The following is a 24,834-nucleotide window of genomic DNA, read 5'->3' on the forward strand; positions in this document are numbered from 1 at the left end:
GGGGCTGCCCTTCCCCACCTCCCCTGGGATCAGGGATCTCAGCGGGGGCCTCCTGGGCCTGTGTAGTCACCCCCACGGATGTGGGGGCCACCATTCCCCAAAGCCATTCTTTCGGGCTCTTTTGGGGGGGTCAGGGGGCCCCTTAGAAGACCAGGGCTAGCAGCCTACCCTAAGGCACTTCCCAAGGAGAGGGAAAGGCAGGTTTTTGTTTTTCTTAATTAAAATGTATTTTCTCCCCCTTCTATGTCCTCCCACCCCCCCCCTACAAAAAAGAGATGCCCGACAAAGCCCTACCTTGGCCGCTCTGTTGCTCTGGGCCAGGAGCTGGGTCCTCAGGGCTCCCTCCTTCTTGGGCCTGGCCCCAATGTGGCTATGGGGGCCCCACTGCGGATTGCTCTGCGGGGAGCAGCGGGACGTGCTGGGGGGGAGGGGGCTTCCCCAGCTAGGCAGGGCTGGGCCAATGTGAGCCTGGGGCCTGGCTCTGTCTTTGCAGCCCAGCTCCAGCTGCAGCAGGTGGCCCTCCAGCAGCAGCAGCAGCAGCAGCAGCAGCAACAGCAGCAACAGCAGCAGCAGCAGCAGCAGCAATTCCAGGCCCAGCAGCAGGTGGCGCTCCAGCAACAACAGCAACAGCAGCAGCAGCAGCAGCAGCAGCAGCAGCAGCAGTTCCAGGCCCAGCAGAGCGCCATGCAGCAGCAGCAGCAGCAGTTCCAGGTGGCTGTGCAGCAGCAGCAGCAGCAGCTCCAGGTGGCTGTGCAGCAGCAGCAGCAGCACCTGCTCAAGTTCCACCACCAGAGCCAGCAACAGGTAGGTGGGCCTTCGAGGCCACCGTACTCCCCCCTCCCCCACTGCACCCCCACCTCCTTATTGGGGTCCCTGAGAGAGGAAGCAGGCACAGGTAGGGGGAGCGGGGGCCGGGGAGGCTCCAAGGAAGACATCCTTCCGGGATTGGGAGGAAGGAGAAAGCCTTCTCTGGGGTGGGCACTGTTGCGTGTGGATTGACCAGAATGACTGAGGCAACCCTTTCAGAGTGTATCGGTTTAAGTAATGCGTGCCCATTGCATTCAAATTGGGACCTGTTCCCCTTCCGGGTCATTTTTCTTTTTCAACCCTACTTAGCATCAGTTCCAGGGCAGATGAGCGGTAAGGGCAATGGGGTTAAGTGACTTGCCCAGGGTCACATAGCTAGGACGGGTCTGAGGCCAGATTGGCACGAAGGACCGCCTGGCTCTCTAGCTCACTGATTCATTTTGATTAAAAGTTGGCCCTTTTGATCCCTAACACCCCCCCCCCCCCATCGCACCCCCACCGTGGGCCACTTATCTGTAGGCCAAATTTAGAATATTTTCATATATTCATGATCAAAATATACAAATCTGACTATAAATAAATCAGACTGCTTAGAGGGCCCACAATGGGAGAGTTACATGTTACTAAAGTAACTAAGAGAACTCAGCAGACATAAACATCATGAAGCAGAAAGTCAGAGCAATAACATGATGATCAACTTCCGACATCCTGTGGAGTCTATCTCTGCCTTGGAAATCTCTGGCCCCTTCTGGAATAGGCTCACTCTCAGGTCAGCCCTAAAGGGGGCTCCGTTTCTCTGATCTAAAATAACTTGTTGAGATTCCTAGGTAATTTTGCTCAAAGCTGCCACGAACAAGGAACGCAATTAAGTTCGGCCTCTTAAATTTGACTCTCCAAATCCAAAACTTCAGAGCCTTCAGTTTTTACGTGCCACTTGCTGTTTCTATCTTTACCAAAAGCCTATACCTGATAGAAGAATCTTTAAAAAAAAATGCATGAATATAACTGAAAAATGAACGAGAGACTTCAGAAGTGGGGAAATCATTTCCCTTTCTTACTGTAATTTCAAATGTGAAATCTCTAATCTAGCTTTGAGAACTTACCACTAAAACATTTCCCTACTGGATATATATGAAGTATATATATAGTACATATATAGAGACAGAAAACTATAATTCTGTGGCTTTTCCCAAATTTACTGTTCCATTTAGTTAGAAAACTTTTACATTGAATCTTTCTCTTATGAATTGCAAGGATGTGTACTTGCCTCCTATTATAGTAACTTAGAGATGCTCCAGTAGTCATCTCTTCGCTGATTTATTTAGTTTTGTACTTAAAAAATGTTTAATGCTCATCTGCCCTGATTATATAAATTTGTTATGAAAAGAAAAGGAGGGATACAGTTATAACAATGTCAGCTCATTCTCTTAAGGGCCCAGACTGACTTGACGTAATATTCTATAACAAGGAAGACTCCCTTAGCTCTGCTGGATTCCAGCCCTGAGTCATTTGTGATAGCCTCACATCATCACAGGATATCAAAAGCCAGGCTCAGGATGAAATTCAGGAAGGGAATAGCCCAATGAGGAAGCTGAGCCATGAGATTCCTGCATTAGGCCAGCTTTTCCAGAGACGGGCTCGCCTGTCATGCTACATGCCATTTTGTGTTGTTGGCTCAGACAATTCCGACAGCCATCCTATAATTTGGACTCACAACAAAATCATAGTCCTGAGAATGCTTCTACAAATAGCAATAGTTCCCTAATCCCAATTTAGGGTTTGAATACTCTTAATTTTTTCATGTTTCTCTAACAGTTCCATTTTGCATCTCCTTATAAATCGAAAATACCCACATTCTGGAGTTTCAGACTTAGCTCTGGTCTTGTGTGCTTTTCCTCGCTGGCTTGCCAAAACCTTGCCTATGGACTGATGGAAATGACCGAGGGAGGCACCAAAGGGTTGCGCTCCAGAGCCATTGCTGTAGGAAGCAATGCATGCTAACCACCTACCAGATGGAGACCAGGCCACCATCTTGGCTGGCCCCAGACCCTGGAGACAGGGGACACAGGTGTTTATGCAGTAAAGTAAAGAGCTGGACTTGGAGGCCGAAAGCCAGGAGTCCAAACCTGGTCTCAGATATGTTTCAGCTATGGGATTCTCGTGCCCAGCCTGCGTCACTCTTCTGTCTCTGCATTGATACTGAGACAGACTGGGGGATGGGGTGGCACAAGACAGGCTGCATCATTAGATAAGTTGGTCTCTAATTGGAGGCTCTCCAAGCTAGGCTGGGATCAGGAAAGGAGGTGCCCCACTCCCCCAAGTGCCTTTATTCAGCCTAAGGGACGTGGAGACAAGCACCGAAGGAGACAGCCAGATGGGGGCGGCTTTTTAGGCCTCGGTGGTCCAGCTCCCTAGCTAGGCCTGGCTGGATTCTGGCCATGCTGCCCCCATGTTTTCTCACAATTCCCATCACTGAATCAAGTTTTCTTTTCTTTTCTTTTTTTTTAATGGGATTTTCTTTGTTCCATCACCCAGAGACCATTTTTGACCATTGTTTCCTGGTGTTTGTGATGCAGGTTCCCCCCTTCTCTGATTGAGGGTATGTTGGCCTTCTGTGCAATAGGTAGGAATCAGGTTTGCTCACAAGACAGAAACTGAACCAGAGCCAGAACAGAGCTCGATTCGAATGGAGCCCAAAGTGGAGGGATCCCTTGGCCCTGGGCCCACACTTGAGGAAGCTTTCTAGAGACGAAGCAACTTGCCCAGGGCTTGGGTGTCTGAGGGAAGATTTGAACCCAGCGGAGCTCCAGGCCCAACATTGCCCACTGTGCCACCACACTGTCTCGATCCTTGGAAGGAGGAGGGCATTAGGGTAGGCGCAGAGAACCTGTTCCAGGAGAGGCGTGAAGACAGTCCACGTGACCTGGGGCCAAGCTTCTGTGCCCAGGCGGAAGGAATAAAGCAGAGAGGAAGAATGTTGGACTCTGCTCCTCATCAGGCTTCGTTTCTCCTTGATTCCATAGGCCGTGGCCAGAAGCTGTGCCTTCCTCAGGACAGGGCGGGGGGAGCGTGAGAGCAGTCAGATGTGGGCAAGGATGGTAGCAGCTGGAGGGGAATCTGGAAGGCCAGCCAGGAGGCCCCTTAGACTAACCTGGGAGAGTCTAGAAAGCAGCAGTCATAGGGAGAGTGGACGGGACTTAGCCAGAGACCAAGAAATGGGCTTTAGGGAGGAAAGGACCTGCTATGTACCAGGCACTGTGCAGAGCGCTTTGCAGAGCTCCGGGAGGTGGGTGCTGTGATGATCCAGTGAAGTGACTTGTCCAGGGTCACACAGCTGAGGCAGTGGCCGATCTGAACCCTTCCTGACTCCGGCTGTGAGGGGATACCATTAGAGACAGGGCCCTTCACTGCTGCCCAGCTATGACGGGTGGAAGGGGTCTCCTTAGAGTGGAGCGCGCCCACTGGATGCCAGACCCTGGGGCTGAGAAGTGCTGGGGGACCGAGGCAAAGAAGGACTCCGTCCTGGCTCCTGACTGGTGGGAACCAGCTATTTGTATACAAGGAATGCTCAGCATTTCGGCACACTACCCACTGTCACGAATCAAAGAGAAAGCAGGAGAGGCTTCATGGAGGCAGTTCCTCTTGAAGAGAGTGAGGGAAGTAAGGAAGAGTGCTTGGGGAGGAGGGTGGTGCAAAGGTTCAGAGGTGGGAGATGGGTGAGAAGGCTGGAAAGAGAGGCTGGGGCTAGGTCGTGAGCAGCTTTGAGCCGGAGCTGACACCGGGTCCTTGGGAGCTGGGGCACTGGCTGAGCCAGAGGGTGCCCTGGTCAACTCCAACCCCACCAGGGGTCCTGCTGAGGCAGGAGAGGCCAACGGAGAGGGCTCTGCAGTCGTGTTGGCGAGAGCGGGAGGCGACAGACGAGATGTGCTACGGAGAGAGGAGCGAGATCTGGAGGTTGCCCATATAGGAGGATGCTGAGCTCTGGGATGCGGGAGGTGCCGCTGCCCTGGAGAGAGACAGATGATGTCGCGGGGCCGACGCAGGGCCGAGAGAACAAGTGCTGGGCTGGAGTGTGCAGGAGGGAGCCACGTGCTGGGACGCAGGCCAGAGAGCGCGGGAGGCGGCCCGGCACCCCAAGAACCCGAGGACTGCTTTGTGGGGAGGGGTCCAGTGGGCTTCCTGCCGCTGATGTCACAGGCAGCCGAGGGAAGCTTCTGGGCTGGAAGGTTCTAGAAGAGGGTGGCAGTGGTGCCAGCCAGAAGAGCCAGGGAGCCGCAGCCGTTACTCGGATGTGAGTCCGTGGCCCGAGGGGCCCTTTGGGAGGCGCCACAGATTTAGGACCGGGCCGGGGGCGCTCCTTGGGGCCTCACGCTCTGACCCTCATTCTATAGCCCAGGACCCCAGGGGCCGGGTTAGTGGCTGCCAGGGGTGGAGCTCAAATTAGAGGGCAGTCCAAGCTCATGCCTGGGCTCCAGCTGGACAGCTGTCTGGAGAAGAGAGGGCACGACTGGCCTCGTGGGCCCCGGGCCAGAGGGAGGCTGGAGCTGGTCACCCGGTGACCCAGAGACGGGAGTCAAACGTTTCTGCCCTCGGGGGGCTTCCCTTCTGTGGGAGAGGACCCTCCCCACATGGGCATACACACCAACACCCAAACAAGTCCTGGGGCACAAAGGTTCAGGGAGAGCCTTCAAGAGGAAGGGACAAGGCTGAGAGCTGGATTGGGAGCTGCATGAATGACCTCAGGGTGTCTGGGAGAGTAAGAGTGAGAGGGGGCTGAACCAGCTGGTCAAAACTGGAAACTAGTGGATGGAGGCCTGGTCCAGGAGTCAAGCCCGAGCTGACATCAGGCCTCAGCCGCTCACGAGCTCTAGGCCTGGGCACATCACTTAGCACTAGCCCACGGGCATTTGTGGGAAAGAGCAGTCCCTGCGGTGAGGGGCCAGAGCAGCGACCACCCCTCTGCCGACTCTTCCCTTCCATCTGAGAATCGGTACTAGGCATGGCTTCCAAAGCAGAAGAGGGGCGAGGGCCTGGGGGGGAGGATTGACTTGCCCAGGGTCACACAGCTAGGAAGCATCTTAGGCCGGATTTGAACCCTGGACCTCCCATCTCTAAGCCTGGTTCTTAATCTACTGAGCCACCCCATCCCCTTTACTGACTCTAAAAATAACTCGGTGACTGTTTTTGATGTCTTTTTTAGTGTTAAACTTAATGTTATTTTAAGTCCCAAAGTCTCTCCCTCACTCAGTTTGTGCCCTCAGCTGCCTCGACTCCTAGCCACGCTGGGATTTCCTCATCTTGGCAGAGATGTGGGGCGGAAGCTGGGGGTCCCAGAAATGAGCCTGATGGTCCCCCCCAGGCCATAGCGTGGGGCTCCTGTGTGCCAGGCACCAAGGGGACAGAACGAGTGGGCGAGCAGGAACGGAATGGATGCGCTCCGTGCCGGGCCGTTCGGGGGGAAAGGCCCAGGCAGGAAATGGGGCTCCAGGTGGAGCGCATGCTGGCTGCTGTGTACGAGGTTGCCTGGGCCCCTGACCGCAGGCCATGACCCCGAAAGGGCCACGGGGGAAGCCCCCAGAGGCTGGCGGTGTCCGACGTCCCGAAACAGTGACGTGTAGCTAGCCGTGGAGGTGACGAGAAGAGGGGGCAGCCCTTTGGGTTGGGGTGCAGTGACTAATGTCACCTCTCTTTCCCATCCCACCCCGCTTGTCAGCGTCGCCCAGGGGCCTCTTTTCCTCGCCCGCAGGGGAAGAGCGGGGCCGCCCCCTGGCCTCTGGCCCTTGGGGGGCGGGTCTGTCCGGGCACACTGCGATGTTCCTCCCATTGTTACATGAAGGTCATTCCCCGGAACGTGCCCGGCTTCTCCTTTCAGCTACAGCAGCAGCAACAGCTCCGGATCGCCCAGCTGCAGCTCCACCAGCAGCAGCAGCAGCAGCAGCAGCAGCAACAGGCGGCCTTGCAGGCGCAGCCCCCACCGCAGCCCCCACCGCCCTCCCAGGCCATGCAGCAGCAGCTCCAGCAGCTGCACCACCAGCAGCAGCACCACCCCGCGCAGCCCCCGCCGCAGCCGCCGCCGCCGCAGGTGTCCCAGGGCCAGCAACCCCCGCTCCCGCCGCAGGCCCCCCCGGCGCAGCCCCTGGTCTCCCAGGCCCAGTCCCTGTCCGGCCAGATGATGCTCACCCCGCAGCAGCTGAAAGCCATGCAGGTGAGGGTGCGAGGGGGCAGAGAAGGGAGCATCGGGGTCTGAGGACGATGGGTGAAGGCCCCCCGGCCTCCTCCTGCTCCTCCGCCTGCCTCTCCCTCCCCACGGCCTGTGCTGTCCAGCGGCACACTTGGTGCCGCGTACATTCTTTTTTTAAACCGCAACCGCCTTAGAATCGATGCCAGGTGTCCATTCCAAGGCAGAAGAGTGGGGAGGGCGAGGCAGGCCAGGGTCCCACAGCCAGGAAGGGGCTGAGGCCAGATTGGAACCCCGAGCCTGGTGCTCCATCCACTGAGCCACCTGGCTGCCCCTCACCATTCGTTCTGAGGCCAGGGTAACACGGCCTGGCGTCTCAGAATTCAGCCTGTCTTTCTTTCTCAAGGTCCGTGCCCAGATAGTGGTGCAGCAGGCCCAGCAGGCCCAGCAGGCCCAGGCCCAGGCCCAGGCCCAGGCCCAGGCCCAGGCCCAGCAGCAGCAGCAACAGCAGCAGGTGGCTGCCGCCCAGGCAGCCCAGGTCGCTCAGATGGCCGCCGCCGCCGCCGCCGCCGCCGCTGCCGCAGGAAGTCAGGTAAGGAGGGGCGGGCCCAGTGGGACAGTCCGGGGCCAGGGCAAGCGCATGTTTGGAGCGACATGGAATTGGGCCTCAGGCATTCCGGAGAAGGCTGGCCTCGGTCTGGGCTCCAGCCTGCATGTGCCTCTGAGAAGCGGGGACGTGGGCGTGCACTCGGCCCCGCCGGGAGCCCCTGTCTGGAGTGTGCAGGGGTCAGCTCTGCCCCTTGCTTGCTTCTTTGCCCTTTCACCCCAGGGACCGACTGCCTGTGAGGTTGGGGTGGGGTGTCGGGTCCAGGGTCCATCCAGGGGCACCAGTGGAGGGGCCCTAGCTGACAGGCTCAGAGACTGATTGTGTTTCTGGGCCAGCAGGTTCCCTCTCCTCGGGACGCCCCCTTTTCCCTTCATCCCCCTTCTCCCGGGGCTGAGCCTGTGGGGGATGAAACATGAAGGCGGCTCTGGGGGCGGCAGGGCGATGGGGAGGACTGACCTTTGGAAGTGCTTAGAGCCCCGGGCCTCTTTGGAGGGGCTGGAAGCCCACTGGACACTCACCAAGACCGGGCAGCCTCTCTGGGGTCTGCTCGTCTGTAGAGCTCCTCAGGAGGCTGGGGCAGGGGACACCTCCCAGAGGATTCTGCGCTTCACGGCGAGCTTGTGCTCATCCAGGGGAGGAGCGGCCCTGTGGGGACGACTCCATTCGCTTCATCCCTCATCCAGGACGTGCCCATCACATGCATTCTTTGGAAGGTGTCCGTTAATGGGAAGGCTTTCAGAATACTGGGCAGATAAGACCTTGAGCAAGTCCCCTGGCCCCGTGGCTTCCTTTCCTCCTCTGCCACGTGAGGGCATTCGCCTCTTAGGTGACGTCTGAAGGGTCTTCTAGCTCCAGTGGGCCGATGCCAAGCTTCTAGAGGGTGATGGACTGCCTGCTTTAGGGAGTGGGCTTGGGCTCCTTGCAGGAGCTCCGGGCCCTGTCCTGAACCTGCCTGGTGGGGGCAGGCAAGGAGCCGATGACCGCCTGTCAGTCTGTCCGTCTGGAAGCTCGAGGCCTGATTAGACAAGGCCCAGAGGCCCAGCTGACTCCCAGATGCGCATCTTCCAGGCATGAAAAGTGGAGGAACTCTGGTGAAGCGCCCAGACGCCTCTGGGGTCCTTCCTCTTTCAAAGGCCTGTGCTCGATGCCTGGGTTGGCCTCCGATCTGTAGCCGCATCCCAAGTTCAGCAGAGCGCTCGGCCCTTCCTCACAGCTTTCCTTCTTCAGCCAGAGAAGGTCCTGCCGTCCGAGCCTCAGGCACCCCCGAGCAGGCCCCTCTCCAGCGCGCGTGTTGTTGCCCACGACCCCTCGGCAGGCCCCACAAGCAGCGTGGGTGGCCGGGATCCTCGTGATGTCTTTGGACTCTCTCGTCCTTCGTGTCTACGTGCTGGCCCCCATTCTGCCTTCTTTACCTCCGCTGCCCTCTCCGCAGTAGCTCTTGGCCGCCTCAGGCCTGGCCTGGCAGCCCTGGGAGCTTCCTTGTGGGCCTGCGTCCGTACTTGTTTTCAGTCCAAGATGAAAGCTGTCGATAAGTGAGGCCGAGTGGCACATTGCACGCCCGCCCGTTCCTGGGTGAGCCGAGTGGAGGCTTTGTGGTTTGGACAGCCAGTGCCCCAGAGCTAGCCTGGCCCCGGGGCTCTTTCCTAGAAGTGGGCCTTTTGCTCGGGACTTAGCCAGGTGGGTTGGGGGTTCTCTGTTCTCTGGCCCAGTTTCTCTGGGCTCGAGGCCTCCCCGGAGCACCAGGGAGGAGAGAAGGAAGGGCTGGTTCGCTGGGATGAGCTCCTGCCCTGAGGGTGGCTCAGGTCAGGGTCTCTCCCCTTGGGAGATCTGAGTGCTGCCCAGTGCCCGAGGCAGCTTCCCGCAGGTTTCTGTCAACAGGTAAATCCTGTTCCTGGCCAGGCCAGGCCAAAGGCGAGCTTCCCTGGTGCGTGGCGTTCCTTCTGAGATCTTTTGTTAAGCAGCGGTAGCTCTGCGTCAGAGGGCTGCGCCAGCCCCTGGATCCATCCCAAGCCACTGGGAGCTTAAATAGGGATTGCAGGGTGCGGGGACACTGTCTTGGAGCGCCCACCCCGGAGCCGCGGACACTCGGCTGCTCCTGTGGTAGGGCCTCACTGGCTGCTCAGGGAAGGTGTCAGCAGGGTCCCTTAGCGCTGCCTGAGGGGAAGGTGTTCTTCTCTCCTTGGCCCCCCCGCGTCTGGTTGTGGCTGAGTACTGGGGGCACGGATGGGGCCTGGCAGGTGGCGGGCAGGCCTCGGGAGGCTGTGTGGTGGTGGGGCCACGTACTTGCTCAGTGTCGGAGTGGCCTTCCCAGAAACTCCAGCACACCCTGGCCATGGCCTCTGCCCCTTCCCTGGGCTCAGTGGGCTCACGCTGGCCTTCTGGCGGGGAGGCCCCCTTTCTCAGGGTGCGATGGCAGGCAGAGCCTCCCTTTACTGACCACAGCTCAGTCTGGTCTTCTGTGAAGTGGGGAGAATCATCCTTGTCCCCCCTTCTTCCCTGAGTTACTGTGATGCAGGCACTTTGGGCAGCCCTGAAAGAAGAGGCTGGGGTGGGCTCTGCTGAGATTCCAGGGGAGCAGGGACTCCTTCAGGGGGGCCCACTTCCATCTGCCTTTTGATCTAATTACAGACTCTTGGCCTAGGTAGTTGGCACTATTGTGTGTAGTGCTAGGACCATGTGGGCATGGAGGGGGCCAGGACCTTCCCCCCTGGACCATAGGGTCCCCCCATTCCCTGCCTCCCAGTCCTGGGGAGTTTGGTGGGCAGTCAGGTCTCTGGTGGTCACTGGCTCTGTTGGTGTGTAAGTGTCCAGGCCCCTTCCAGTGGTGGTGGTGGCTCATCTTGGGTGCCCGGGGCACCGTCGGAGCACGAGGTGTGGGCAGAAGCCGGTCTGGGCAGCCCGGCCCGCATCCCCTCCCGCGGCAGAGCATGGCTTCTGCTTTGTCGTCCACACACCCCGACCGTCCAGTTCTTGTCACTCGCCTGATTGTTGTTTCTTTCCCTTTTGGAATCCTGTCTCTGACACCCTCACTGCATGGACCGAAGAGGACGCCACTCCCCGATGATGGGCACTAACCCTTGGCCAACCGGCCTCTGGCTTGTTCTCCTTGGCACGCCTGCTCCCCTTGGCCAGTCTCTCCGTTGTCATTTGGAGGGGTTTATCTTAGCATCCTCGAGCACGGGCACTTGCTCCCTAGCTAGACGTGCTGCTTCCCACCTGCCTCCCTCCTGCAGTACCCGCTGGCTCCCTGCTGTCCCAGGTGGCCTACAAGCTCACTGGGCAGGCCAAACAGTTCTGAACTCCCTGTAGCCAATGCCTGCCTCACTCTCTCCTCCTTGCTAGGCTGGCTTTTGAGTGCCAACCCGAAACCCATTTGCTGAGCCCTTGGGGGGCCTCTTCTCTCCTCCCTCTGCCCCATACTGACCAGGGCAGGAGGACGAGACCCAGCCTCTGACTTCAGCCCTTCGGGGCTGATGGGCAAAGTGTCGAGCAAAGGAAGCGAATATGCTTAGACCAGGGTTGCTTCTCTTTTGATGATGACTGTGCGCCTCCGTCTTTTGGAGACGGTCAGGTCAGTGTGGCAGCTGAAGCCTTCTGCACCTTGCCCTGAGGGGCCAGATTTAAGCATTCCCTTGTCCAGGCTCTGTCCAAGCCAGCCTATTTCATCTGGAGTTTGGCTAAAGGCCATCAGTGTCTTCCAAGGGGTCAGGGCACTGAGAATCTGGGTTCCAATCCTGATTTTCTCATTTCTGTACAACCTTGGACAAGTCACTTCCCTCTCTGGACCTCCATTGTAAGGCAAGGGGGTTGGACCAATGGTTCCAAAGGGCCCTTCCGGCCCCAGGATCTGGCTTTTTGTAGATGCATTTTCCAAGATTTATTTCAAACTCAAGATGTTAGGAATTTCAAAAGGAGGCTTGAAGAGGAGGATCCCCACTCTCCCCAAATAAAGCTTCTTCTGTGCTGCTGGCTCCTTATCAGTGCTTCAGGACCTTGAAGCTCTCACAGAGGCCTCTCGTCTCTGCAGCTGCCAAGGCCAAGGCCGAGGCCGATGCTTCGGCCCTGCCCACCCAGCCCAAAGCTCACTGGCTTTCCCATCCCAGAGGCCGCATGTGCTTCTCTTCATCCCGCCCCGAGCCTGCCTGCATTTCCTGTTTTGCGATCACTTTTGTCTTGTCCCTCTGTCCTCAAAGATGATGACTGCAGCCATGCCCCGAGGTGGGATGCAAATAAGACCGCGGTTCCCGCCTGCCGCCGCTGGCTCTGCCACACCACCCATCACCATCCCTTTGGGCGGACAGCCAACGCCACAGGTATTTACGGAGTCGGTGCCCAGGCTGTCCCGAGGACAGCAGGTGGCAGACCCGGGGAGTGTCAGCCAGTGGTTTAGGAGAGGCCAGGGATGGCACAGGGCCCTCCCCGGCTCAAGAGGGAGGCTCAGAGGGCCAGTCCCCTCTCCCCCCGAAGGCCGCTGCTCCATGGGATGGAGGAGCAGCCCGAGTCATGGTGGGTCAGGGCCACACGCCCATCTCCCCTGTGTAGGCCCTGGGCGCACGCCCTGCAATGCTGGGGCGCTGCGAAACCCGATAACTGGAGAAGAAAATAGATGCCGGCTTTTTTCTTTTTCTTTTGGCAAGTAGAGGAAGATTTATTGGGAAAAATCAGCACTAGCTTCTGTCCCGCAGGAGTCCCTGGCTGTGGCCCGTGGGGGCTTTTCAGCAGCCCCCCTGGGAGCTGGCACAGATATCAGATGGAGAGGGGGAGCCAGCTCACTGGGCAGCAGGCTCAAGGTCACCCCCTTGTCCGCTGCTTCTACGTGTGGCGGTGCGGCTGGGTGACCCCTTGTGAGGGGCCTGCCTGAGATGTCCGAGTGCCAGAGAGCAGCTCCAAAGGACTGGGGCTGCGCAGGGCCAAGTGGCCAGTGCCAACCACAGAGCAGAGAGGCTGGCCCCCAAAGGAGGCTCGGCCTGGTTCTGCCTGGCCTCCAGGCACAGCTAGTCCTGGTGTCAGGAAAGCTCCCTCACCGGGGGAGGAACAGGCCGTCTCTGTAGGTTGATGCTCAGGCAATTGTCCAAGGTGCCGGGGGACCGAGGACCCATCTCCCCATCACTGTCCACCACAGGGCTGAGGGTGCAGGGAAAGCTCCCCTCCAGGCCGTCCTCAGCAACAGAACCAAGAAAAAAGAGAGAGGGGGGCATCCTTGTAGCTCCTCCTGCCCCCTCCAGCACCTGCCGGAACTGCCACTAGAAGGTCGTGCGCACGGACAGACAGACACAGACACACGACACACATCCTGCCCGGAAATTCGCTGCCTTGCATCCAAAATGCCCTTCAGATCTTCCCTTTCTCCTAGAGATTTCCTCCTCGTACGTAGTTTTCTTTATGCGCCCCCCCCCCCAGCTCCTTTCTCTTTGCAATGCTATCACTTTCCAGGGCGCATCGCATCGCCCTCCCTGACATTCACGGGCATTTCCGGAAAGGCGAGACTCCCATAAAGACCTTCCATTTGACTTGGGAAACAGTGTTTCAAAAGGAGTTACTGCAGAGGAATGTGGAGGGTGACTGGGAAAAGCCCCCCGGGAGGACGGAGCCCTCCCCGCCACAGCCAGGAGAGGAGCAGCCAGGCCGGGGTGGTGCTGGGAGACGCATCCCTGGGGAGTCAGGCAGAAAAACTGGGCCCTGCTCCAAGGACCCGAGAGGAGTTTGTCTTTGATCCGAGGCGTGGAGCGGAGGGCAATGTTCAGGCATTTCCTGAACAGAGACTGACCTGGTCAAATCTAGGTTTTAGGGACCTTGGGGGGGGGGGAGGTGAAGCACCACTGGTGGTTCCCACAGTGCCCGGAGCTGCTGATGGGGGAGGGGACAGGAAGAGAGGAATCTGGAATGATTCTGAAGTCACAGATGTGGGTGGTGCCTTCTACAGAAGGAGGGAGGTGGGAAGAGGAGGAGGAAGGAGTGCTTTGGAGAGCACAGGGAGCCCGTTGTATCCTGGGTGTGGGGGATTCGAGATGCCTCTGAGACCTCTCAGGGGCGCTTGTTGGAGCCGCCTAGCGGAGATGAAGACTAGCTGTCTACACATACCTGCTCAGGGACCCCAAGAGAGGGGATGAAATCGTTGCTTTGTTGGGTTCTTTTTATTTTTTCCTTTATTATATGTAAAAATAATTTTTAATGTTCATTTTTTTGAAGATTCAAGTTCCAAATTCTCTCCCTGCTCTCCCCTGTCTTGAGATGGCAAACATTATGATACAGATTTTACATGTGAAATAGTTGCTGTATTATAGAGAAGAGACAGGGCTTAGCCCAGTGCCCTGAGGTGGGTGTGCCCTGTTCTGGTGATTGGAGCCAGACGCTGGGAAGGCTCCTGGGAAGGGTCGTTGGTGATCTTGGAGAAAGCGGTCTCAGCAGGCCTCAGCTTGTTCCCAGCTTGTTCTCCGCACTGTGGTTGTGGAAGGGAAGACAGAGCCAGAATGCCAGCTAGCAGGAGTGATGGGACAAGGGGACATTCTTAGGGAGAGACCCCAGAATGCAAATCTTGTCCTTTTCCAGATGGAGGACATGGAGTACCAGGCAGGGGGGGCCGATTGGTCCCCGGTGGCCAGGTGGTAGGCAGCAGCAGAGCTGCGGATCGAATCTCACCTCCTGCTTGAAGATTCCAGGCTCTTTTCTCTTGGAAGCTTTCTACCTTTCTCTCCTTGAGCCAAAGCTCGAAGGCCCAGCAGAGAAGTAGCATGGCTCTGGAAATCTCTGGGAGCAGAGAACCACTGAAGAAAGGCTCTCTTGCTAAGTTTTAGGACCATGCGTCAGAAGCTCATAGATTTCGAGGCCTTCAAGATCCCTCATCTCTAATCTAAACCTCAGCTTGAGGCCCAGAGAAGAAATGAAGAGTGGAAGTTTAGTTAGTAAATAATGGTTTGCATTTAAATGAAGTGACTTGTTCCAGGTCACCCAGATGAGAAGTAACACAGCTGGGGTTTGAACCTACGGCCTAGGCCTCAAGGACTTGGGCTCTTTCCAGCACTCAGTGTTCCAGCAGGCATCTTCTCCCTAACTATTTCAGAGACCCCGGGCCAAGCGTACTTTCAGGGGAGGGTGGAGTAAAGCATTAGATGAGGGTTGGGAGAAAACTGCGCCACATATCCCCTTTGTGCCACAAATCTAGAAGGGTGTATACCTGATTCCCTTTGTGTCTGCTCTTTCTGGTACCCAGAATGGCCCAGACCTGCCTGCTGACATCCCCGTCCACAGAGGCCTCGTTCCTCAGTGTTCTGGGAAGCCTTCCCAAGATTGCCATGCCCTCAAACCAGGAGTAGAAAGGCCTCTTGCTTATTTGACACTCTTCAGATTAGGCTCTCCTCACCTTTATCCACTAGTGCTGGATTTTTAGGAGAGTAGTCTGCACAGGATGCAGGGAGGTTAGCCCGGATGACCCAACTTCATTGAGCACCGGCTTCTAAAGGGCAGAGAGCGGGGGACCCTACTAGGCTTCAAAGGGAGAAGTCAGAAGCCAATAAGTGAATTCCCCCTTCAAGGCTCTCTTTACCACGTGGAATATGAAAGAAGCCTTTTGTGCATCTGTCAGTCACACAAGGTTCCTTTAAAGACCCAGCCACAGAATGAACTTTGTTCAATGCTCTGCATCTTAATAACGTGAGACGGAGGTGGCAGTCCGGCACAGAATCCAGTGAGAAGACGTCCCTTGTGTTTCTTCAGATGCTCATGTTTGTGGATGACGCTCCATGGATGCATCAAATTCCAGGGCATGCATGGTGAGGTGTCTCCAGTGAGATCTGAATCATTCCAGAATTTGGCCTAACGCATAGGAAAATCCAAGTGGACGGGGAGTGTCTTTGTCTGGACCACTCCTGGGTATAACCCAAACCAGAGGAAAATAGCATTGGGAAACACTGAACAAATGAATGAAAATACAATAAAACAGAGAAACATTCCATTTGAAAACTAAGTCAGTGTGTAGCCCCCAGGGATCCGTATCCCTGCTTTAGACGAGGAGATACAGTTGACTGGGCAGACCTCATCGGCGGTCCATTTGCTTGCTATGAGTGGACACCACCAAAGGGAATGCGTTCTGGGCTCTGAGTTCCACCAGAAGAGAGTAGACTGAATTGCCTTTGGGAAATAGTGTGCAGTTCTCTAAACAAAGACCCATCTTTGTAGCACCAGGGTCCTCCTGGTAATGACCGGGGACCATAAGTTGTAGAATAGTGGACACCGGTGAAGTAGTGGCTCGCCCAGAGAAGACTGAAAGCTTAGAGAGCAGGAACCAGCTGTAGCTGTGTGTAGGAGTTGGGCTGAAGAAGCTGTGTAGTGCCGGTCCTCAAAGGAATAGGTGATCTGGAAAGAAAGCGGACTCTTTGGACAACTGAACAGCCCTTAGGTTCCATGGGCAGAACTGCCAGCCTCCAAGCTGCCCTTTTGCTGGGGCTGCACATGGCAGCGGGCCAGAGATCCAGCAGAGCAGTGGAGTTCTGTCTTCCCTGTTCAAAGGCAAGGTTCAGGAGAGCAGGCCTGCCCTTCCAGCTGGCACAGGGCCTAGCAGTGGGTATGACCATGTGGTCATGGCGGTTGGCGAAGGCCGGAGCCACATTTGCTGATGGTGGTAGAAGGGATTCTTGTTCACGTGTGGGTCCTAGGTATCTTTGGTGGGTCCTACTGTGTGTGTCCACCAGCAGATTCCTGTTCAAGCTGGGTAGGTCTGGGTTGGATTTGATGCCTCAGAGGCCCTTCCCAACTCCCAGGGTCTGGAAATGAATGGCCTGCACCTTTAGTGATTGGGCAAAATTCGAAAAAACGGATGGACAAAACATTAGCTCAGGGATTGGCCCCCAGTGCTGCAGAATGGACGTGCTGGTCCTTGAGAAGGACTGCTTCCCATGCAAGGAAGAAACGTGGGCTCTTCTAGCAAGAACACTGGCCTCCGGGGCTCTCCCGTGTTTCTCTGGCCTTGGATTAAGTCACTCCTCTTCCTCAGGAACTTGCTTCCATGGATAGGCTTTGCTACCAGTACTCTCTTGGATGGTGGGAATGCCATCGAACCTCCTTCCTCCTGTGGACCTTGGCTTCCCTTGCCAGTTCATCATTTGGTTCTAGCCTCCCCTTTCCGCAGCTCCTAGGCTCAGACTGAGCTCAGCCAGTCTCCAGAAGACTTTCCCTGGGCAGATTCTGCTGCTCTTTCCTGTCTGGGTTCTCTAGAGAAGCAAAGTCCATCAGAATGCTTGGAGGTCCCATATTTGTAGCTTCTTCCTTGCTGACAAAGACCAGAGGCTGGCACTTGTCTGATTTTCTTCTCCTCTCCTGGAATGGACAATGTGCCCCCAGCCACATGGCTTCATGAGGAGCTGCGGAGCTGTACCTCAAGATCTCCAACTCTCTAACCTTCTCTGCCTTGATTCCTCTCTCATCAGCACTCCCCTGGGGCTCTATTCCCCATTGAAATCTGCTTTGGGAGCCTCGACAGGAAAACGTAAGTCTGGATTGATAATGCACCAGGAGGGACCTCAGGCCATCTTGTCCTCTTCATTTCCCAGATGAGGACACCGAGGTCTAGAGAGTAAGTGACTTGTCCAAGGTCACACAGAATATGTGGCAGAGCAGGATTCAAATACACATCTCCTATCTCCAAAGCCAATTCTTTCTTCTTGACACTACTTTACCGTGTGGCTGAAAGAGAAGGCTAGCCTTGGAGCAAGGAAAACCTGGGTTGGATTAGATGCCACTTTGTCCCCTTTTGGCTCTGAAATCCTGCGATTGATCCCCAGATCGTTGTGATGGTGCCCATGTCATCTCCTTGCCCACAGTGCCCTCTGCCCTCGATGAACACTCTCCACACCTACACTGTTTGATCCATTCCAAAGGGAGAGCATTCACGGAGCTCGCTGCCACCAGCACTTGAGGCCTCCCATTCAGGGCCAGCCAGCTGCCAAAGCCTGCCCCGGCATCATTCTTGTCTGCCTTCTCTCTCCTGTTCCTTCCAAGGACTAATGGGATGGCCCGCTGCCCTAGCCTCCCCAAGGAGCTTCATCTTCCCAGCTGCTTCCAGAATCCTTGTTCCTGGTATTTCTAGGTCAGATTTCACTTTTCTAGCACTCCTTATTCCTAGCTCTGCCTCCCACACGCCATGGGGGCCTCTCTGCCTCCCTTCTGTTTCCCGGCTGCACCGTCCAGCCTTGCTTTCTCTGTCATGTTCTTCCCCAAGTTAAGGCCAGGCACAATGCTGTGTCCTTCACGGGAGCCAATAGCCTTCCCTCTCACAGCCCCATCTCCATCCTTTGTTTTTTTCACACTGGTTTCACTCAGCATCCAACACCAAGGACTGTAGCTCGCTCTTTTTTTCTCTCTCGTCCCTGGCTAGACCTTCCTGGCCCAGCACCAAGCAGAGCGCTGCTGTTTAATCATCGGTGTTTTGTTTCTTGATCAAATGGAGTGTCATCTCTCATCCTCTTCCTCCAATTCCTAAACCTTGCGGTTAGCTTGACTTTGTTCTGGAGTGACTTGCTATCTCCTCCCCTTCTCTTTCCTCTCTTGGTCTTCCAGCCTCCTCTTGTTCAAACCCTTCCCTGAGCCCCATGCAAGGACCTCCTCCTCCTCCCCCAGATTTCTCGTAGCCCTCAGACCTGGCCTTTCCCTGCCCCTGCCCACTGGTCTATCATATTTGGAAGATAGCCCCAGAGGCTGAGTGAAATCTTAAGTTTGGTATTAAAGGAACACCCTGAGTAATACAGAAGTAGGACGTTCATCCATTTTCAGAGACTATTTTTATTTATTCACCAATTCTGCCCCATTCAGCGAGCACTTGGCCAAGTCTCTTCTTGTGCACAAAAATGACTGCTCCCTAGCATGCTTCAATCTAGACTGCGGATTCTGGGCTGCCTGCTTTGCCCCGGTGGCCAAGCCCCTAGCAGAGAGCTTCACTGACCCTGGGCCTCTTTGATGCTGAGGAGATGTCCTAGGAAGAAGGAAGAGCCTCAGAGGAGACCGAGATAGAGCATTCAGCCAGAGGACTCCCACGTCTCCTTGTGCCTCCCTGATCTCTGTCCTGCATCTCCAATTTCCTTTCACCTCATAGAAATCTCCAACTGGATATTCCCAGCCATTTTAACTTGAACACAACCAAAACGGGTCTTTCTCCACAAGCCCTCCCATCCTTCTTCTTTCTTCCCCATTGCCGAGGAGGGCATCCTAACTCCCTCGGGCTGGCAGGCTAGGTGTCACCCCAACTTCTCCATCTCTCTCACCTCCCTTAGCCAGGAATATTTTGGTACAAACAATCATTTCCATTTTTTTCAGTCTCTCTGGGATACAATCCTAGTAGTGTTTTGCTGGATCAAAGGGCAGGCAGTCTTCTAAAGTCCTTTGGACATAGTTCCAAATTGCCTTCCAGAATAGTTAGGTCAATTCACAACTCCACCAGTAATGCAATAGTGTCCCAATATTTTTTGCTAGTCATTTAAAAAAATCTTTACCATGTCTTAAAATCAATACTATATTCTGGTTCCAGTGTAAAAGGGCTAGGCAGTGTGGTTTAATGACTTGGCCAGGGTCACATAGCTAGGAAATGTCTGAAGTCAAATTTGAACCCAGAACCCACCCCCGTCCCATCTCTGGGCCTGGCTCTCAATCCACTGAACCACTTAGCTGCCACCTTCCTTGCCAGTAATTTTAATCAGTGTTGAACTAGAGGATCTCACAGAGGTCTGATTAGAGAATCCAGGTTTAATGAGGAGAGCAGAATTTGGGGTTCAAATTCTGACATGGATAATAGAGGCGGTCAGGTCCTGTCCCTTTGGGCCTTGTTTCTAAAACGAGTCCCAAGAAGTGCAGAACCTGCCTCTGAGAGGTGTTTTTTCTAAGGCTCACAGCAAGTTGAGCCTGGGATCTCTTCTCATTGTGGGTGACCACGGCAGCTCTCGGTGAGTGGGTCTGGGGACCTCAGCTTTGTTGGGGTCTGGCTGGCTCAGGGTCTCTGAAATTTTGCAATGGAAATACTTCCTGGGGTTTTCTTAAGGGAAAATATTTATTGCCACAAAGATGGCTTCCAGGTCGTTTTGGCCACACAATTTTATCACTCTGGGGCCAGGTGAGCAAGAACGTCAGCCAGACTGTCTGAACTTCCCGACTCGTGCCAGCGTTGGAGTTACAGCTGGGAGCCAGCAAGTCCTAGAGCAGTTCCTCTTGTCAGATTCTCTTCCTGCAATAGATCTCCTGGCATTTCCCAAAGCAGCGAGGGAGCCACCGCGTGTTTGCGTTGCTGGCCTTGCTGCCTGGGGACCAGGGTCAGGCAAAGGAGGCAGAGGGCTGAAAGAGCCCAGGCTTCGGAGTCGGAGGGCATCTTGGCTCTGTGTACCCCGAAGGGTCGCACCTTCCTAGGATGCAAAGAGCCAAAGAACGGGCCGTCTGGTTGCCTCTTTCGTTGTCCAGAGGATTGTGAGGCCCAGAGAAGGGAAGGATGGGCCCAAGATCACCCAGGTGCTCCGTGGGTGCCCCAGTGCCGTTTGACGGTCTGCGGTCTTCAGTGGGCCTCTTGTGGGCTGCATTACCCAAAGTTCCCTGGGCTGCTTCTGTCCGCCTCTTCCCGTCTAGAACAGTTTGAGTCGTTCCTAGCATGGCCCCGGACGTTCCCCGGGTGGGATGCCGTGTAGTTGGCCACCTTCGTTGCAGGAGTCGCGAACATGCCCTGCCAAGCCTCCTGCCCTGCTCCTTGCTGACAGTGGCCTTTGGGCAGAGGACTCTTCTTGGCCGCCTCCTTCCCGGGCCCCACACAGGCCGCGTGGCCTCGCTGAGGGCCAGCGGAGGCCCTCTGTCACTGAGCCTCGTCCAGCCCGTCTGCTTCTCTGTGCCCTGACGTTGGTCAGCCGGCAGCAGAAGCAAAGGGGGTGTGGAGAGGGGAGAAGCCTGGGGGCCTGCTGGAAGGGGCCTCGCCAGTCGGGAATGTGGCAGGGCGATTTCTGCTTGGCGCTGGGAACCGAGACGAGGCCCCGGCCAGCACCGATGGGGCTCTTCGTCCAGCCGGGGCTGGGGCGACGTGGCGGGGACGTGGGCGTCCTGGAAAGGCTGCCCTGTGGTTGGCCCGGCCCCAGAGGGGAGAGCCTTTACTAAGCTCCTGCTGGACGTTGGAGAAGAGGAGGCCAACCTGGAAATAATTTGAAGTCAGGAAAAGCCAGGGTGGACTCCGGCCTGAGGCACCTCGGAGGAGCCCTTCCTCGGCCTCTGTTTGCTCATCTGTAGCTGGGCATGGAAACAGGCTGCTTGAGCGAAGCACCTGGCGATCCTCCACTGGTGGCTGTTCTTTTCATGAGGGCCGGGGGGACCCCACGTGGCTCCCCCCCGGGGCCCAGGAGAAGTGTGCTGGGCAGGCTTCTAGCGGGGCCTTGGCCTGGGGCTTTAGAGACCAGAGAGGGGACGGGGGGATGCTCCAGCCTGGAGCCCAGAGTGAGCTCACAGCTCCGCGCGGGCTGCCGAGCAGTGACTGGCAATGGCGCAGACGGGAAACTGTGCAACGTGGTCGGTGGCCTTGAATGCCAGGCAGACTAGCGGCGTGCGCTGATCGAAGGGCGAGGCAGAAAAGGACCCCAGGCGGAAGCTCTCGAGGTCCTTGACCCAAGGGGTAGCAGAGCAAAGCCGCCTGCGGAGGTTCCCTGAGAGTCTTTCCTTTTCTGCTGGGGTGGCATCAGAGCCCCCCATCAGGAGAGACTAAAGGAGGGCAGCAGTCGGGGGGCCTTGGAAAGCCGGGCCCTTCTGTGAGAAGTGGGGGGCTTCCGGCTTCCGCTCTGATTGTTTGTAAGGAGGCCGCAGGGGCCGAGGGGCAGAGCCGGGGCGTGGCCAGGCAGGCGAGCCGCTCTCCTTCCCCTTCCAGGTCAGCCAGGGCAGCATGGCCATGATGTCGTCGCCGTCCCCTGTCCAGCAGGCCCAGACCCCGCAGGCGATGCCGCCTCCCCCCCAGCCGTCTCCCCAGCCCGGCCAGCCTTCCTCCCAGCCCAACTCGAATGTCAGGTAGGCTCCCGGCCGCAGCACCTCCTCCCCCGTTGGGGTCCCTCGTCTCTGGGCTCCTCCCCGCCGACTTGCCCGTGGGGGGCCGAGGCCTGGGCCTCCCACGCGCTCTCACTCGGGGCCTCTTTTGTCGCCCCTCGTCCTGGCACAGCTCCGGCCCTGCTCCGTCTCCCAGCAGCTTCCTGCCCAGCCCTTCTCCGCAGCCCTCCCAGAGTCCAGCTTCTGCCCGCACTCCACAGACCTTCAGCGTCCCGTCCCCCGGGCCTCTCAACACCCCTGGTGAGTCCCCGCGGGGCGGCCGTGCCGGCAGCCTGTTTGAGGCCGGGAGTGTTGGGGTGCCGGGCCTGAGGCGTCGGGGGGAGCTCTGACCCCGGGCCCCCTCCTACGGAGCTGCCGGCCTTCGCAGCGGGAGGGTGGTGTCGGGGAGGCTGTGGGAGGAGCACCCCCATGCCCGCCGTTCTCCCCCACGTGCAGTGAACCCCAGCTCCGTGCTGAGCCCGGCCAGCTCCAGCCAAGCTGAGGAGCAGCAGTACCTGGAGAAGCTGAAGCAGCTGTCCAAGTACATCGAGCCCCTGCGGCGCATGATCAACAAGATCGACAAGAACGAAGGTGCCGGGGCTCGGGCTGGGGCAGAGGGCGGCCCGGGCCCTGCAGGCTCCTCCCGCCGGCCTCCTCTCACCGGCCTCTGCTCTCTTTCAGAACGCAAGAAGGATCTCAGCAAGATGAAGAGCCTGCTGGACATTCTCACAGACCCGTCCAAGCGGTAAGCCGGCCCCTCGGCTCCCCGGACGCGTTCAGCAGGGGCTTCGGCCCGCCGCCGCCTCTCCCAGCCTCTCCTTTTGAAGGCTTCCACTCGATTTCCCCCAGACGGAGGCTCGAGGCGGCGTGAGCTCCCGCCGTCCTGCTTCCCAGGCTCTGTGGGGGTGGCGGCCTGGTGAAGCCCGCCATGACGGAGGGAGAGCAGGACGCTGAGTTAGTCAGGAGAAAGCCTTCCTTTCCGGCTGGGAATCCGTATGGGCCTTGTTCCAGGCAGGACCAGCCAGGCCTAGGCAGGGGGCTTGAGTGACTCGCCCAGCATCACACAGCTGGGGAGTGTCTGAGGCCCCATTTGAATCCAGGACCTCCAGTCTCTGGGCCTGGTGCTCCGCCCACTGAGCCACCCCAGCGCCCCCTCCTCAAAACATGTTAACAAGCAAGCCCACGGGCTGTGGGGCCAGGACTCCTTCTGTCGGGTTCCTAACCCCCTCTCACCTTTACGTGCCCAACCAGGCCCCTCAGGGCCCCCAGAATCTCTCGACGGGGCCCCTCCACCCCTCCTGGAAATGTGCCCTCCTCGCTAGGAAGTGTGTCCTCATATCGGCCTGACGTCTGCCTCCCCGCGGCCATTTAATGAATGCTTAGTTGAGCCGGAACTTGCCAGCTGCCACCCCTCCCCCCCTGAGAGCAGGCCCAGGGCCCGTCCGCCTGAGGTGGGGCGGCAGCAGTGCCGGCAGGGACGTGATGGCCTCCCTCACAGGCCTGCGGTCAGGCTGACGGCTCTCTTCTCTTGTCCCAGGTGTCCCCTGAAAACACTCCAAAAATGTGAGATTGCTCTGGAGAAGCTAAAGAACGACATGGCTGTGGTGAGTGAGTGAGGAAGGGCCCGGCGCCCCGACCCGATGCGGATCGCAGGTGCCCCTGATGACTGCCGGCACCCTCGGTGGCCCTGGCAGAGTGGGAGGCGCTCCAGGGCTCGGGGGGGCTCCTGCCTCAAGTGTGCGCCCCAGGGCAGAAGAGAGGGCAGGAAGGGGAAAGCCAGGGACCATGATCAGGCCAGATTTATCTCATGGACTGTAAAGATTAAAATTTAGCAATATGGGGAGACTGAGGCAGGTAGAAATTAGTTTCTCTCTGCAAGGAGTATTACATTTTTTTAGAGGTTTATTAAAGGTTAAGGATTAAAGAAAAGACAGGATGAGAAACACGTGCCTAGGCCAGAGGCCTAGACAAGATAACCTCACATCATGCAAGAGACGCGTCTGCTCCAAAACGGAAGTCCAAAAAAGAGCACACAAAAGCCTTTGCAATCAGGTTAAATACCTTCTCGATCTCGGCCCACCTCAGAATTGCATGAGATTACAAAGCATTTTGGGGAAGTGGAGCAAGGGCTTGTGCGATTGAAGTCCTGTGTTCGAGTCTGTTTTTTTACATTCCCCCGTATGATCGTTGTTGGGGAGCAAAGTTTCCCCAAAAAGGATCATGAGAACATAATCAACTTAAACATTACAGGACCCAGTCTGGGGAGGGCGAGGGCGGGACCCTAGAAGAGGCCTTGTCTCTGGAACTGGACAGTGTCTCACAGCGGCACAGCATCAGACCAGACCCCTCCTAGTTCTGCATCCAACAAAACATTCTCCCTCACTTCACGCCCCACCTCATGAGAAGCCTCCAGGCCTCCAGCCCGAGCCGGCAGAGGAGCTGCTGCTCTCCTGGCTCTGCCCCTTCCTTCCCTCAGAATTCATCCCCTTCGTCATTCCAAGGGCCGGTGCTATTCCCACGCACCCTGGTCTTCTGGTTCTCACTTCACTCAGCATCAGCTTCTATCAGTGTCTTTCATGAGTTGATCCTTTCTAGAACTTGTTCTTCTGTCCACTCATTCTTTAGGATTGGATCATTTTGCTTCTAATTAGATTTTACTCTGCATCTACAGCCCTTTATTGAATATAATGTTTATTTTCAAACGAGTGCTAATTCAGTACTCTTGCATTTGTTTGTGACACTTTTATACCCTACAAAGTAGTCACTTTTGTGAAGGTGCCATGTGGCATTCTTAAGATCATCGGGACATCCCAGAACAATGCCGAGGTCTTGTCTAGTTGGGCTCCTTCTGTGGCCCCTGATGAAGTATCAAAGTGCACCCCCTTCCCAGATTTCAGTGGAAGCCACTTTTCCTCATTTAGTCCTTCGTCGTCATTCATTTATGTTAAGCTTCGGAGTTTCTCCACAACTCTGCTCTCTTTATCAGGGATGCTTAGAAATCTTTGTTTCATTAAAGGTCCATTTCCCCCGCTTAACATTAGACTTCATGTTGCTAAGTTATTCTTGTCTGTTAGCCCATGTTCTTTACCTTCTGGAATATCATATTCCACATTCTCTGCTCCTTTATGGTGGTGGTTGTCATGTCCTGTGTGATCCTGACTGGCGCTCTTCGGGACATGGATTCTTTTTTCTGACTGTGGGTAGCATTTTTCTCTGGATT

General features: G+C 56.6%; 1 protein-coding gene across 16 annotated transcripts in view; it reads left to right on the forward strand.

Annotated features, from left to right (window-relative positions):
* The window catches only part of MED15 (mediator complex subunit 15), a 100,266-nt gene that overhangs the window by 72,588 nt on the left and 2,844 nt on the right, over nt 1-24,834 (forward strand). For 9 of the 16 annotated variants that reach the window (XM_056821324.1, XM_056821317.1, XM_056821322.1 and 6 more), the window contains 9 exons: nt 494-804; nt 6,680-7,012; nt 7,392-7,577; nt 11,786-11,905; nt 21,463-21,599; nt 21,748-21,875; nt 22,071-22,205; nt 22,296-22,359; nt 23,152-23,218. In XM_056821324.1, coding sequence (XP_056677302.1) covers nt 494-804; nt 6,680-7,012; nt 7,392-7,577; nt 11,786-11,905; nt 21,463-21,599; nt 21,748-21,875; nt 22,071-22,205; nt 22,296-22,359; nt 23,152-23,218 — 1,481 coding nt within the window. The remainder of the gene's footprint in view (nt 1-493; nt 805-6,679; nt 7,013-7,391; nt 7,578-11,785; nt 11,906-21,462; nt 21,600-21,747; nt 21,876-22,070; nt 22,206-22,295; nt 22,360-23,151; nt 23,219-24,834) is intronic. The other 7 variants (XM_056821332.1, XM_056821319.1, XM_056821320.1 and 4 more) reach the window with 1 other exon arrangement.

The sequence above is a fragment of the Monodelphis domestica genome, chromosome 3, assembly GCF_027887165.1.
Source record: "Monodelphis domestica isolate mMonDom1 chromosome 3, mMonDom1.pri, whole genome shotgun sequence".
Lineage (NCBI taxonomy): Eukaryota > Metazoa > Chordata > Mammalia > Didelphimorphia > Didelphidae > Monodelphis > Monodelphis domestica.